This window comes from Mercenaria mercenaria, chromosome 18 (assembly GCF_021730395.1).
Source record: "Mercenaria mercenaria strain notata chromosome 18, MADL_Memer_1, whole genome shotgun sequence".
Taxonomy (NCBI): domain Eukaryota; kingdom Metazoa; phylum Mollusca; class Bivalvia; order Venerida; family Veneridae; genus Mercenaria; species Mercenaria mercenaria.
Genome location: NC_069378.1, coordinates 1,069,154 through 1,084,413, shown reverse-complemented (window position 1 = coordinate 1,084,413; position 15,260 = coordinate 1,069,154). Strand labels below are relative to the sequence as shown.

The 15,260-nt window shown below is 34.2% G+C and overlaps 1 protein-coding gene across 1 annotated transcript; it reads right to left on the bottom strand.

Annotated features, from left to right (window-relative positions):
* Window positions 1-307: 307 nt before the first annotated feature.
* On the bottom strand, window positions 308-15,050 carry LOC123538876 (von Willebrand factor D and EGF domain-containing protein-like). The gene is made up of 7 exons (XM_053530643.1): window positions 14,827-15,050; window positions 12,964-13,134; window positions 10,644-10,726; window positions 10,095-10,161; window positions 8,775-8,990; window positions 7,685-7,899; window positions 308-464 (listed from the first exon to the last, which is right to left on the bottom strand). The coding sequence occupies exons 2-7, from the start codon at window positions 13,096-13,098 to the stop codon at window positions 308-310; spliced, it is 873 nt and encodes a 290-aa protein (XP_053386618.1). The 5' UTR covers window positions 13,099-13,134; window positions 14,827-15,050.
* Window positions 15,051-15,260: the final 210 nt, after the last annotated feature.

The window sequence follows — 15,260 nt, the reverse complement described above, 5'->3', positions numbered from 1 at the left end:
CGTGCAGAACTACCTTAATCCGGGTATCAGATTTGATAATTTTCACTGAGTGGCAAGTGAGTTTATCAAGATATAATTCACCGTTATATTTCGATAAACCACCGAAAAACATAAAATAAATGTTTGTAATTAGGAAGACGTGTACATTATTTTTATAATTCATGTATAAAGTTACATAATGTATTTTTCCTGACCATATCTCAGTTTTAAAATTTGTGTTTTTTCGAGTTGGGATTGTTATAAAATATACACAAGTTTTCGTTCAAGTAACAAAGTAACATGAGATATATCATAATTCCTTATTCTGTCAAACGTTGTGTATTCTAAACGATCTTTTAGTTACTGTTGTAGCCATGGCTATCCCGGCAGTACCTAGTGCAAGCATTGTGACAACTATAATGGTTCTATCTTCTCTAAATATACCGGTTGATGACGTGGCACTACTTGTGGCTGTGGAATGGTATCTGTAAGTAGATAGTGACATATCAAAACAATTTGCAAAACCGCGAATTATTCTTCAATAATGTTATTATTTCTTGATCACAGAGTCCATTTTATTATCTTTGCTGATAGAATCAACTTATTACGTTTAACATTCAAACCGTGTCTGTTTTTCGTAGTTGCTACTAAACAATCTCCTGATAGACTTTTGAGTCTGATATCGTTTTCTTTAAGAACAATGAGAAAAAGGGGCGATTGGCATAAAAATAATTTGCTGCTTAAATTGCTGTTAGCTTTGCGTTTTAGGTGAGCAAATGTCATACATTTTCTTACTACATAGCAAAAGTGCACAGAGTACTGAAAGAGTTAGTTTCTTGAAAAAAGAATTATAGCAATCATTTTCCTGACCATCTATACTTGAATGGTTTTATTACATCACATGTATGATATTTCTCCTTATTTAGGCTTTATATTTCAGTCCGTTTTTGTTTCATTTGACCCTAATAAACTAAAACATATTCTTTGTATACAGAGATCGGCTGAGATCAACAGGAAATGTTGTCAGTCACACAGTTTGTGCAGCCGTCATATGGGTACTTTGTAGAAAAGATCTTGAACATGTATGCAAGAAAATTGAGCTTGGAAATAAAATTGAAGAAAAGAATGTGACAGAAGACGAGATGGAAATTATTGTTGACAGTGGTCATATTTCTATATGAAAATTTCTATATGAAAACATAAGCAAATATCTTCGATAAATAAAACATTTTTCGTATCTTGATTGTTTATGTGTTCAAAAACATTTATGTTTTATTTTCACTCATTACATTTCTATCATGAAAATTTAAAATTAAGTAAACGAGTCAGACATTGGCTTTTTTAAATCCGAAATTTCTTCAGCTCTCGGAAGCCATTTATTATCCACCGACGAAAGTCGGAGGGATATAGTTTTGGCGTTGTCCGTCCGTCCGTCCTTCCGTCCGTCTTTCCGTCCGTCCGTCCGTCTGGAGCCATATCTAGGAAGTGGTTGGGAATATTTACATAAAACTTCACATACATGTTCACCACTATGAGTTTATGCGGCCCGTCAAATTTTAGTCAGACTGCCCTAGTAACACCAGAGTTATGGTCCTTAGAAGTTTCTAATGTTAACTATATAGGGTACTATAAATAAGGCAATTTCTGCATCATAACTTTTGATATATTTGACCTAGAACTATGAAACTTAAACAGAATTTAGATCACCATAATATGTTTGTGTACACACAATTTCGTTTGGATTTATTTTGTAACTTCAGAGTTATTGCCCTTTAATTGTATAAAACTCCACATATTTGTACATAACGAACTTACCATTAGGTAGAATTTCATTAAATTTCTTTCATTTTTTTCCATGAACATTTATTGTAAGCATGTGAAGTTATGTACCCACACCTGGTCACCCCCTTACCTTGGTCACACCCCTCCCCCTCCCGACCCCCCCCCCCCTCCCCCAACACAAAAAATTCTTTCCTTGTTTTAGATTTTTTTCAAACAAACTTCATATACATGTCCACCACTATGAGGTTATGGGGCCCGTCAAGTTTCAGTAAGATTGCCCAAGTAACACCAGAGTTATGGCCCTTAGAAGTTTCTAGTGTTAACTATATAGGGTACTATAAACATGGCAATTTCTGCAACATTACTTTTGATATATTTGACCTTGAACTATGAAACTTAAAAAGAATTTAGAGCACCATAATATGGTTGTGCTCACACAATTTCGTTCGGATTTCTTTTGTAACTTCAGAGTTATTGCCCCTTAATTGTATAAAAATCCACATATTTGTACATAACAACTTACCATTTGGTATAATTTCATTGAATTTCTTTCATTCTTTTCCATGAACATTTCTTATAAACATGTGAAGTTGTGCACCCACACCTGGTCACCCCCTTACCTTACCTTGGTCACACCCCCCCCCCCCCCCCCCCCCCCCACCCACCCAAAACCCCCCCCCCCAAAAAATCATTCCTTATTTTAGATTTTTTTTCAAACCTTCCATGAATATTTAGCACCAACCTTTCCCCCAGCAATGTTCAAGATATCTTTCTTGATTGTGTTCTCTTAAGGACATCTGTTCTTTTAAGTTCATATGTACATGTTAAACAGCAACACTTGGTGCAAAACCACTCAAAGACAATATTTCGTTCCAGTTAAACTTCAAGCTCACATTTCAATTAACTGCATTTAATTGTAAAAGCTAAGCTTATTACAGTAAGCATATTCCATTCAAAATAAATTCTTTAGTCAGGATCAAAGTATCATACTTATGTACTCTTTAGTTAAATATTTGTTTTCTGGTAAATTGATTTTGACTAATGAAATTATTTGCTTCTTAGTAACATCCTTAACTTTTTGCCGGATATATATTTTTGCCATTCCTCACCACAAACCCTTTCGGCGGGGGATACCAATTCATCGAATTTGCTTGTTCCAGATTGTTATCATATGATGTATTATAATAATATGTTGAATAAAAACATTTTGGTTCTGAATTATTTTACAATTTTTTTTGTTTACAAAGCACTCTCTGCTGAATATATAAACCTCTTTCTTTGTTTTGTTCTTAGTATTTGTTAGGTGTGCGTGTTTCCAATTCGTTGCGCTTAAAGTTTCAAAATTCGTTCAACAATTTGTGAAACTGACAGTTTTAGCAGTTCACAACTTACAAATTGAAACATAATGTAGCCTGTACTAGTAACAATGTTATACATTTAATAACATGCAGAAAATGTGCAGTATATTGGTGAAACTAGCCAGCAAGCTTCTCATTAAATGCAGGGCACGCATTCATCATGTATTGCTTAGAAATATATCAATCACTACTCTTTATCCATGCGGTCAAATGGAGATGAATGCCCATTTACGGTATATACAGACTGCTGCCAAAAGCTTCTCAATAACCTTTAGAACTACGATATCGATGATAACCTTCTTCTTTATGGAAACACTTGTTTACTGGACGAGAAAAATGTCATTTTTTTCACAATTGTACACTGTTACATGGCTGAATGTAAGAGATTATTTTAAATATTCCTGAACCTCAACGACACACTATAACCCCTCCCACTCCCTCCTACTATATTTCATGATTTCCAATTCTAGGGGGCAGTGGGGTGACAATAATCCTATTTAAAGAAATTAACTGGAAAGAAGTCGTTGTCATAAGGTAGTGAACAGAGCGTCTATACGGTTTGATCAACTTAATTTATTGTCAAACATCTCTATTTTATCATCTTGCTATTGAGAGGTACTTTAGTACACCCATTCTGTTAGATATTAACAATTTTATAACTTTATTCTAGATTGCAAGTTTTTTTATTCTCGCAATTAAAAATGCTCAGAATGTTGTACAGGTAAATAATTTATAATTGTATAATACAATATCTAACACTCACATTTGAATTTTAAATATCCTTTTGACCATTGTAAGTTTGACTGAGCCTTTATACAACGTTATTATTCATGCACAGTTTCTGACAAGAGGGATTATTTCAATTCTATCTAGTGTTTCATATATTTCCATTACAAAGATAGGGATGAACCCCGTACAACATCTTATGCATATATCTTTTTCAGTTGCTAACATCTGGCTGTTCAGTGCAACATTAATAACAGGTGACATTACATAGTGATTTAATTTAATATTGTGTGAAGAACTTGGAGCTTCCTTATTCCGACATAATAGTATGTAGGTATGCGGCGAATATCTTTATTCAAGTAATCTTTGAAATAAGATAATGTTGCTGAACTCCGTAATCTATTTGACTCTTTTCTAGGCTTTTTCCAAAATGTAGTCAACATGTGAGTGCCAGCTACAATCACTGGAAAGAAAGATACCAATATGTTTGTGTTCAGTTACTTTAGGTATCTTGGATTGTTGATTTACACACCGGACAGGAAAAAGAGGTGACGGAAGGACGGATGGAAAAGCGCAATCCCCGAAACTGCTTTTCAACCAGAAAAGGACTAATAACGGTGACCTTTGGTGTGTTAAAAAGGTTTTGATATCATTTGCATAGCGACTTATTTTTAAGTCAATATGACATAGCTTCGAACGTAACCTAGATATCATAAAGAGAAACATAAGTTATCGTGTTTGTTAATAAGTGTTTTCGATAGACTGACGCAGTGGCCTGATTTTCTAACACAGATGACCTAATTTTGAACTGCTTGCCTAAAATTTGATACAAATACATTTTGACCATGTGACCAAGGCTTTCTATTATTACATGCAGCCTAATGACCTCATTTTCACGCCAATTATCCAGTATCAATTTCTTTTTTATTGATATTGTATTTAGAAAAATATTCTGATCAAGTGCCAGTAAAGAAACGGCAAAAATTGTGACTTCTACTGTAGGGTCTTAACAAGTCAACTGGTTATGACGACCGATGATGGACAATCAGACAGACACGGGACGATCAAATGTCAGCTAAAACAATGAAATGAATGAAAACGTGACCCTAAGTAGTTTTATCTTAAACACTTTGATTAGATCCCTCAGTTTTGTCGCTAATCCGGTTTAGGCGTGTACATCTCGAATAAAACTAATCCGTACATGAATTTCACGGGCGGTAGTCATACTTCAAGTAGCACGGAAGAAATGTTACAATAGGTATCTGCATTTCTTTTGCAAAAATGATAAAAACAAAATCTATACATACTAGAATAAATTTCTTTTAAGGTGTATTTAGGTAATTACAGCATATATTTTCATGGAAGAGACATATAACGTCATATTAATAACAAAGAACTGAAAGAGATATGAAAGAATTATACCAAACAAAAACATGTACAAACTACTACAAATAATCGATAAAACTTGCGACAGTACATACATGCGGCAAAATTGAAGTCTAACAATGAACTTTCATAAAGAAATAAGCGAAAAGATCATATACATATGCAACTTAAAAGAAAAAAAGCAAGCAAGCAACACAAAAAAGAAAGCAGACGAACACATCCATATTGCGATAAAAGTATACGAATTGTGTATATATTTTTGTTAACTTGTAATAGTATTTAGCTGAAAGTCAGAAACAATAATATTATTTTAAGAAATAACGGATCCCGTTGCTGTTACTTAAACTCTAGTCCATCGAGTTCTATGTGTAAATAATTACAAAAGTAACGAGTTATCTCCAAACCAACGCATATCTATTAATGTTGACAATCGCTACAAAAAACCCTAACTGTTAGGTCCGTTTTTTATCACTATCCAAGGTATGACAGTATTGTAATTAAAAAAAATACTACTGAAAATTACAATCAAGTGTCAGTAGATGGAAACTGTCGAATAAAGCAAGAAATATACATTTTGGCATATACTGTATCCCAAACAGTGACTTGTCGTTGAAAAAGATGTTTACGTACAAACATTTAATCATTTTTATCATTCTCGCACAAGCATCAAAAATAAAAAAGCCTTGCAAGTTTGTAAACAAATGAGGTTTTCTACGGTAAAATTATTTTACAGACTTAAGATAGAACTGATTATAAAAGTATAAAGTGATATATGCATGTCTAAAATAGAATAGTTGTTATTTGTACATCTGCATTTAATGCATTGGTAAGCCAATGTTGAAGGTCTATTTGGACATGAAAACCATTTTTAAATGAATATGAAAATTTCCCTTATATGTCGTCATTTCTTCTGTTGACAGAAGCTACAAATATAGGTGTGTTAATTATTTTCATCTTCTCTCACTATTTCAGATATTGCTCCTGTTATGTTTGAACACATGCTTTACAATTTTATATTTTTAGCAAATGAACTTTCATTCATCAATTTCGCGCAACTAATATCATTTGAGACAAGTTAAGCAATGAATTTGTTTAAGCTCCCCAACTGACCGTTCAAAGGCGGTGCCCCACTGTATCCCTTTATTTATTTGATTTGTCCTTGTGTGTTTTCGTTGTGTGTGTGACAGTGTTGGTCGTGTGCTCGTCCACGTGCTGGAATTACGTTCGGGGAGGCTGTGTTTTTAGAACGTGGCTTTCCCTGATGGATATATGTCCTTGATTTTTTTGTTATACCAAAGCCTGAACATGTAACTGTAAATGTGTCAAACATCTTGCAACACCAAGATTCATTACTTTTGCAAGACGTCTAGAATGTTTGAAACTTGTCTGATAGGTCTAATTTGTGCTCACACACTTGTTAGAAAACCTTGCACACAGATTATCCGTCTTTTGATTTATAGTACAGTTCATAAATTTTGTCGGGGAACAAGTTGCCTCGCTTTTGACAGTGTCACAAATATTGGCTTCGAAACAATTGCAGGTGCAAACAAGCGGGTCTTCAGCGCCCTCCAAACTGCTGACATCAGGATTGCACATTGGATACAGGTAGTTTTTGTCATTTTGTCCTAGTCTGTCTAGGAACAAAAACATAGGATTAAGCATCATAAAGAAGATATAAAAGTGCGATTTTTATCATACTTGCAGATGGATAGCATTATCATTTAACACATTCCTGTGCTAGGTAAGACACAAATATATCTTTTGACAGGACGGAGAATACGTTAAGGTGACGTATAAACTTTTATAAAAAAGTCTTTATTTCAAAGATTTTTATATAATAGATAATTCTTAAAAAGTATATAAAGTACTACTGCATGTTATACAATATTGGCTGGTTGGAGGAAATATGTCACAAATGTATTACAAAATATTACTTATTTCTATTTCATTACACATTTTTTACAGTTAAGAGGTATAACACTGTCAGTGCACATATATAAGCATAAAGTTAAGTTGAAGACAAATATCAAAACTCTTTTACACAGTTCCATCAAGCAGGGAATACTGTTTTAAAATTCAGTGTCACTTTTTGGTACAGGAGGAGGTCGCCACTATGATGCTTATTGTACCACTTTTTTCATTTTTCATGACTTAGTCTTTTTGCTGTATTAATGGTAAATAAAAAAGTCAAACTCGGATAATTTAAACACTACTCTTCCACCGAACTCATCGTCGAAACAAAATCTTTATATAACCTTAATTGTCCGACGGCTCGAACGACTGATAACTCGAACAGATTTTGCCAGTCCCGTCGATTTCGAGCGAACGAAGTTCGATTGTAGTACATAAAGTCATATGTTATATATGCTAGTAAGACTTTAACAGAGTTAGAACTAATTTTGACGCTGCCCATCATTAAAATGTCAAGCATGCACTGTATTTTTGAAACTTACCTCCAAGCATTAATAAATGTTGCCCGATCAGTGACAGTCCCATTTCTAGTGTGAAAATCGTTCCCGCTATCCGAGTCAAACGTTCCACATAATCCAGAAATAGACTGGAAATCCTTCGGCGCCATTTTAATATCTAGATCTATGTTCAACATGTCGTCGTAATCCGGCAGTTGTGTTATGTGGATTTTTATCACTGTCCCGGTAAAAGTAAGTACCTGTAAATTTGGACATAACAGTACGAATAATTACATATAAAAGTTTACACATTTTTTAACTTCTGTGTATTTTCATCACTTAAGTTTAAAAACAGTGTTTCAGTTTGCATGCTCTATGTATCAATTGACACGAACTATAGGTTGTATAGGTTGATGTATTAATTGCTATATAAGCGATCAATGTCATGAAAACTTTAAGTGACCCTTCCTAAAATATATAGTAATAACTACTGACCTATCCTCAATCATTGCCTTAAGAAGAGGTCAGTATGAGGATTTATCAACGCGGGAAAAGCGCGAGGAGGTTGATATCACTTTCCCCAGGTCGGTAAATCGTCACAATGGCTGGACCTAATAGGGGGCAAAAATGCTCACGAATGTTACTTAAAAAAAAAGAATAACTCAGATCCAAATATTTACAGCGGATTGTCATTTTGTCATTCTTCCAGTGTTTTGGTTTGACGTTATAAGATAAAGTGACGTTTTAGACCAATGGAAAGGACTATGAATATAGATTTAATAATACCCTGTATTATCGTATATGTTAAAGTCATGTGAGTGAGAAGTGAAATGTAGAATACGCTATGTTTTGTGTCGTACATGTACAAATGAAAAGGCGCGTGTTTAAAAAAGAAGGAAAATAACTCGTGTTTATTTTCGTCATCTGCAAATGTCTAAGAATAAAATCATATATCTGTAACATTCAAATTTCTTTCAGCATATAAGAAAATGTGTAACGGTCGTTTTCATCGTCGTTGTAAGTTCCTATACTCGATATTACGGAATGAGCAGTTGGTATAAAGTAAAGGAAGAAACAATGTAGCTTCAAGTTATATCCAATAATCTTGTAAATGAAAACATATTGACAGGCAGACAGACATTTGTTTGGGGATAAGAAAATACTTCAGCATCTGATACTCCAAATCGCTGTACTTTTGAATATCTAGAAGGTTATCGTTACATGTCGTCATTCCAATGAATTTCATACCGTTGCATAAATTTATCAGGAAAATATCACCACCAGCCCGAACTGAAACTGCACAAGTACAGTTGGCTCTGTCGTTATCACAACGCACAGTTTTCATCTGTACCTAAAAGTAAACAGACACATTAAGAACGTGTTTCAAACTTGAACAAGGTATTGTTTTTTATCTGTACCTACTAATCAACACACATTCAAATCGTTTTAAATGTTTTTCATAAATTTGGCATAATCTCAGACTTTGCATTAACACTCTGCATATTTTTCATATGTAACTAGTACAATCAACTGTCAACTATGTCGCTTGAATGGTTTTAACAAATTTGGCAAGACACGGCAAAGTTTTTCATTTGCTGTTTGAGTGTTTTTTAAAAAAAGGGAATGAACATGGAAAAGGTTTTTCAATTGTAACTAACCATCAACAGAAGTATGTTTCGTTTGGATGGTTTTAATATTTTTTTTGCATTCACAAGGCAGTGTGTTTTTATCTGTAATTGTCAGTCAACATATCTGTTGTTTATATAGCTGTCACAGATTATTACAAACACGGTATTTGTTTCATCTGTATGTAACAATGAACAAACGAAGCTGTCGTTTGAATGTTGCTTTTCTTACAAGCAAAACATCACACGCATGATCTTCCCCATGTTGTAGTTCCTTGACCGCACAAAACGTATTTTAATTATATTGTCCAATACTAGGAAAAGTTTGTTATTTCAAACAGAACCAGGATATGTCTGAACAAGCATTTGTCCGTTGGCATTACCGAGTGTGTCACAAAATAATTCAAACAAGGTGGAAAACGCGTTAAGAAAGACATGATGTATGCAATAAGATATCTAAATATGTGTTAATGCAAACGTGACATCAACGAACATATCGCTTCGACTATTAAAAGAGTTCTCACTCAGTTTTATTAAAATAAAATAAAACTGAGTGAGAACTATAGAGTCTTTAAACATTTGGTACCCCTTAGGGTAAATACTGTGTATTAAAAGAGTGTTTTCATGTATGAAAACAAAACTTACAAATGAAATGCCGAGGACGACTAAAATTGCTTTTTAATAGTGGGGTGGGGGAGTAGGGACCAGGTGGTGTATGAGTCAGCAACTAATTGATGTTTTAGGAAAGGACAAACATTGAATGAATTTCAGTTTACAACTTTTTGTTCTGTGTATTTCTCTGTTTCTATTAAAGAGCCATGTTAACTTACCATGGTATTGTATTTCATATTCCAGTAAAGTATGAATTCTTCAGCATAATCGTTCATTTCATAATATCTGAAATGGATAACTGGATACCAAGTCTGAGCAAATTTTATGGTTGATGTTATAAGAAACAGACATACTCGTCCAATCACAGACAATTGTATATAAATGGTATTTGTTCTATATGAAGACCAAACCTGACGGCAGCTGAAAACATTCCACTTGCACCCATATACCCTTGACATTCGATATTTTCTTTGTAAAGCATAGAGTTAGTGTTCTTTCTGTTGAATTTATAACATCATGAAGATATAATTATGCATATTTTAGCACCATACATGTTTTATCATGTAGACAATTATTGTAAACTTTCAAAAGGAAAATTTAAATTCTGAAATAGGAAAGTTTAATTCCAGGGAAAATCGTTATGGAAAATCGTTTCTATTGTAAATTATTTCATATGTAGAAGTGCCATCTGGAAAAGAAAAGACCAGAGATAAAAATGCCCCATATGTTCTCCAAAAAAAGAATAAAACTCAGTGGGTAAGTCATACCTTCCGTCAGCTGTTTTCATGTGAAGGTCTGCACGTGAGTAACATGCTGTGTTCTTGTAGTTAACGTTATCTTTGATAAGGACCTTAAAATAAACATCAAAGAAAAGGACCTTAAAAAACTATAGTAACATACATCAATTTTGACGATTTGAAGATAATCACATAAAAGATAACGACCTGAAAATAGAATATACAATAATAGATAGACACGTCAAAGATGGTTGCTCTTCAGATGGAAAGTACAATATACACTTTCAATGGTCTACATGAGCATTCCATAGCCTAAATATAGGTAATAGTAGAAGTGTACAAAGTGGAACCTATGAATTGAAGCAAATGTCATTTAGTTGTGCCAAAAGACTCAACAAACGGAGTTTTTCGAACACTGCTGCCAGACTATGGAACGCTCTCCAAATGAAAAAGGGACTACTTTTAAATGTCTGTAAAACCTATTTCTTTGTAAACAAACATAACAATCTGACCGAGTATCATTTATTGTATGGTTACATCTCAGTTCTTTAGTTTAGTGCGTTTTTATGTGTGTTAACTTCTCATTTAAATATTGATTTAGCAGTTTTAAAAGAAATGTCTGCTGTAAAGAACGTTTGAACGCGTTGTATTACATGTGGTACAAAAATAAGGACCTGTAAATAAAACAAATATAATAACAAAGAGCAATAATAAGAACTAGAAAAAGAAACATATATATCGAAGACTAGAACCTTAGGCAAGAGCTGTCGGAAGTCAGTAACGCTCGACTATCCGATAGAACTCGTCACTGAAGAAAGTAAATCGTAGAATATAAAAATCGAAAAGGGGTGATTATTTTGTAAAAAATGCAAAATAGAGCTACGAACAAGTATATAAGTTTTCGATCCATTCACATTAGTTTGTACCGAGATACTAGCTTACATATAAAAACTTAACCATGACTTGCTAAGTAAAAAACTGGCATAATGTTTTACAAATGCAAAATAGGGTCCGGACTGAACCTGTCCAATGTATGATTGTCAAAATAGAAACAAGTTTCAATTCATTCCAGTCAGTGGGTTCTCTGTGTATGTGTGTTCGTGTATGCGTGTGTGCGTGTGTGTGTGTTCGGGTTTTACGTCTTTTTCAACAATTATTCAGTCATATAAAAGACGATGTCAACTTGTAACCGTGAGCACAATGCCTAACTTTATAGTGCTCCCTCACTGGTACATCACGCCGTACACACGCGACATGATAGCCAACCAAGTCACATTATACTGACAACGGGCTGAGCAGTTCAATCACTACCCTCTAAATGCTGAGCGCTAAGTGAGGAATCCACTAGTACCATTTTTAACGTTTTTGGTATGACGCGGCCGTGGATTGAAACCACTCGGGCGCTCTACCTCTGGGCTACCGAGGCGGTCAAAGGGTACTGAGATATCAGTTTACATACAAAAATTTAACCTAAAATTAGTTATTCGAAAAAATAGCATTATTTTGTAAAAAAGCGAAGTATAGTTAAATGCCAAATGAACAACCACAAATCAAAAGGGTGTTGCCAGGGAGAATGCTACATTTCTCGCATGCAATGTCGTGAAAGCTGTTTTACTAGATGCATTAGAAATTATACAATTAGGCCATGTTACAAAGTTTGCAAAGCCCTTACCTTTTTATCGCAGAACATCTACTTTGGGTTTTTGAATGAACTGTTTCGACAAGTAGTTGGTATTCCCATGAGAACAAGCAATGCATCCCTTGTCGCAGATTTGTTTTTATTTTGTTATGAAAAGGATTTTATGTTGAGCTATTCTCCACAAACGCATACATTATAACTGCATTTAGTTAATAAATTATCCTGTCAGGTCGCTATTTCTAGTTGGATAATGGTGAGCATTAAGCTATAGTATACCAGATTTGGCTCTACGTTAAATTATTTGTCAAGAAGTTTGTACCACCATGTATTTTTTAAAAGTGAAAGAAATGTTTGAGCGAGCCGCATTAAGTAAAAACACGAAATTCATCTTTCAATATATTATAATCCTAATTCAACTTAAACATTAACTTATTTTCTATTTTCAAATTGCAAAATAACAAAAGTGATCACTTAGACCTTTGAAAACTACTTACAGATTTTGGAATCAGCATAGATCTGAACCTCACTCGGGGCGTTGAATTCTTCGTGTGAGGAAGCTATCCAGCTGGTTCTACCCACGTGCCCACCCGCGATTAAATAATGTACGAAGGAACACCTGTGGCCTTACATCATCATAGCTGGAAGGTCACCCGTCATGTGATCTACAATTGCGACGTTAAACCCAACAAAACAAACAAAAAGAACATATACCGTTACTTCTTTAACTATGTATCTCTTCCATATGGAATGCGTTCCTGTGCCACTGGTAGTCAGTCGCAGTTTATACGAATTAGGGTCAGCATCGCTGAAGTATGGTGCTGTGATGGTCATTGCAGCACTCTTCATTGTTTTCGTACAAGGCAGTTCATTCGGGAAACAACCCTGAATCATAGAATGTTCAAATAGTATTTGCATATGGATGTAAATATGTATCTATTAGAGTTTTACGTGGCTTGTTTCGAAATCAACGCAACTCCTCCATTTACTAGCAATTCACGTGGTTCTTGTGCGTCGTTTTTGGAATGTATACGAATACACTTATTTCTTACCTTTGTCTCGCATTCGGTTTGATTTCACCGATCCGTTTGGTTGACAGAACTGTTAAAAATACATGTAGTAACTGTGCACTTCATTAAATCATTGCGTTGCAAAACGACAAATAAATAAACTGTGCCGGAACACGGATCTAGCGCTATGAGACTTTACCGGAAACGTTTTTGGTCTTGTTATATATTTATATACAAATAGGAAAACTATTGGTTCGATTATTTTACGGTGCCTAATGAAGGAGAATAGAACTTTCTAAAATCGTAGATATAGCGTCTGAAATAGTTTATAACGTATAAAGGAGAGGACTAATAAGGTAACAGTTTTTTCAACAAAAAAGGTTAGCTTTTAGTATGTCGGGTAACAATAACAAGGGATAACAGTCACCTGATTTCTAACGAATTCATTTGCCTGATTTGAAACATATTTTATTATTTTTCATAACGGATGTTATTGTACAAAATGTTCAGTAAGTCACGTATATAAATTGCGATTTATTTTTGTGCGGAGAGGTAAGAAATTGTTTAGACAATTCCTTACCACTTAACCTTTGATGACCTATATTTGGTATAACTCATGATGTAATACCGACGGATCTGTTCATTAGAAATGAGAAGCATTTATTTGGCTTAAATCCAAAGTGGGTTTCAGGAACTTCTTGGTGGTTGTGATTTCGAAGAATCATTTAATGACTTTCGTCTTATTATACCCAGATAAATGTTAATTCTTTTACATAGAGAACATATATTTTATCATATGAGTACCAGTTTATGATACAATTATCAGCGAAACTATTTTGTTTTGGAAATAAAATAATCAAATTTTCATCTGTTTTCATGTATTGCAATCCTGACCTAGTTCTAGTATCTAATTGGGCCTACATTTAATTACCACAAACATCCTGATAATGTTTTACTTAAACAAGATTAAGCTTAGCAAAAGGTTCCGCCTAGCGCAAATGTAATATTCTTTCTTTTAAGAAAATCTGTTTTTTCATCATGTTACAGACATTGATGAAATTCTGTTTGTTTTGTTTATTTTCAGTTGCCTGCAATATTAAATTCTTCTGAATTCTGTGCAGAAATAGCCCTCCAGTAAAATTTTGGTCACGTGAACACACGCGAGCACATGCAAATATACACACAAAAATACACTTATGAATTTACGACACGCAAGAAAGACAGGTTAATAATAAATGAAATGGAACATCTACAAACCTGGACATCAGCATTTGCACATTGCACAGATAGACTTGAAGCTACAAAATATGACGTGACCAACGACTATTTCATAACGTGATTATTTAGCAGGAGTCCATTTTTGAATCATGGATATTCATTTTATGAATTTCTATTCTACAGTATCAAATATTCTATTCACGGTTAAATACTCTACACTACCATGTCCACCTGCTATTAATAACTTGCATTTCACAATAGACTGACTTAAATGACTTAAAGACGCACGAACATACATTATCATTGAAGCCATTTGTAATGAACATGCATAAGTCCAAGACACACGTACCTCAAAAGTAAGTCCACAACGTGCTTGGATTCCATAGATGTTAGGCCTGCTGATTAATTGATTGTCCACGGTGCATTGCGAAACATCTTTTACAAACAGGAATGCTTTCGAATAGCAGGGAATTGTTGGGTGCTCCTTTAATTCTTTGTAACAACCGATGGGAACAGTTGGTCGAAATGATATTTCTACACTTCCGTTACGAGGTAAATAGAGTGGGTTGTCGCTGACCTTTTAGAATAAAGTAAAACAATGTTCAATTCATCAAAAGGATAAGTAAAAATATCAAATACAAAATAAATCAGTTAAATAAAAGATAGGTCAGATGCAGCTTTTGTGTTTGCTACATGTTCAAGATCATTTAACAGCAAAATAGACTCGGCTTGGAGGATTCTGTGCGTTAGAGATACTGAAAGTACAACACACGTTACGCCTGT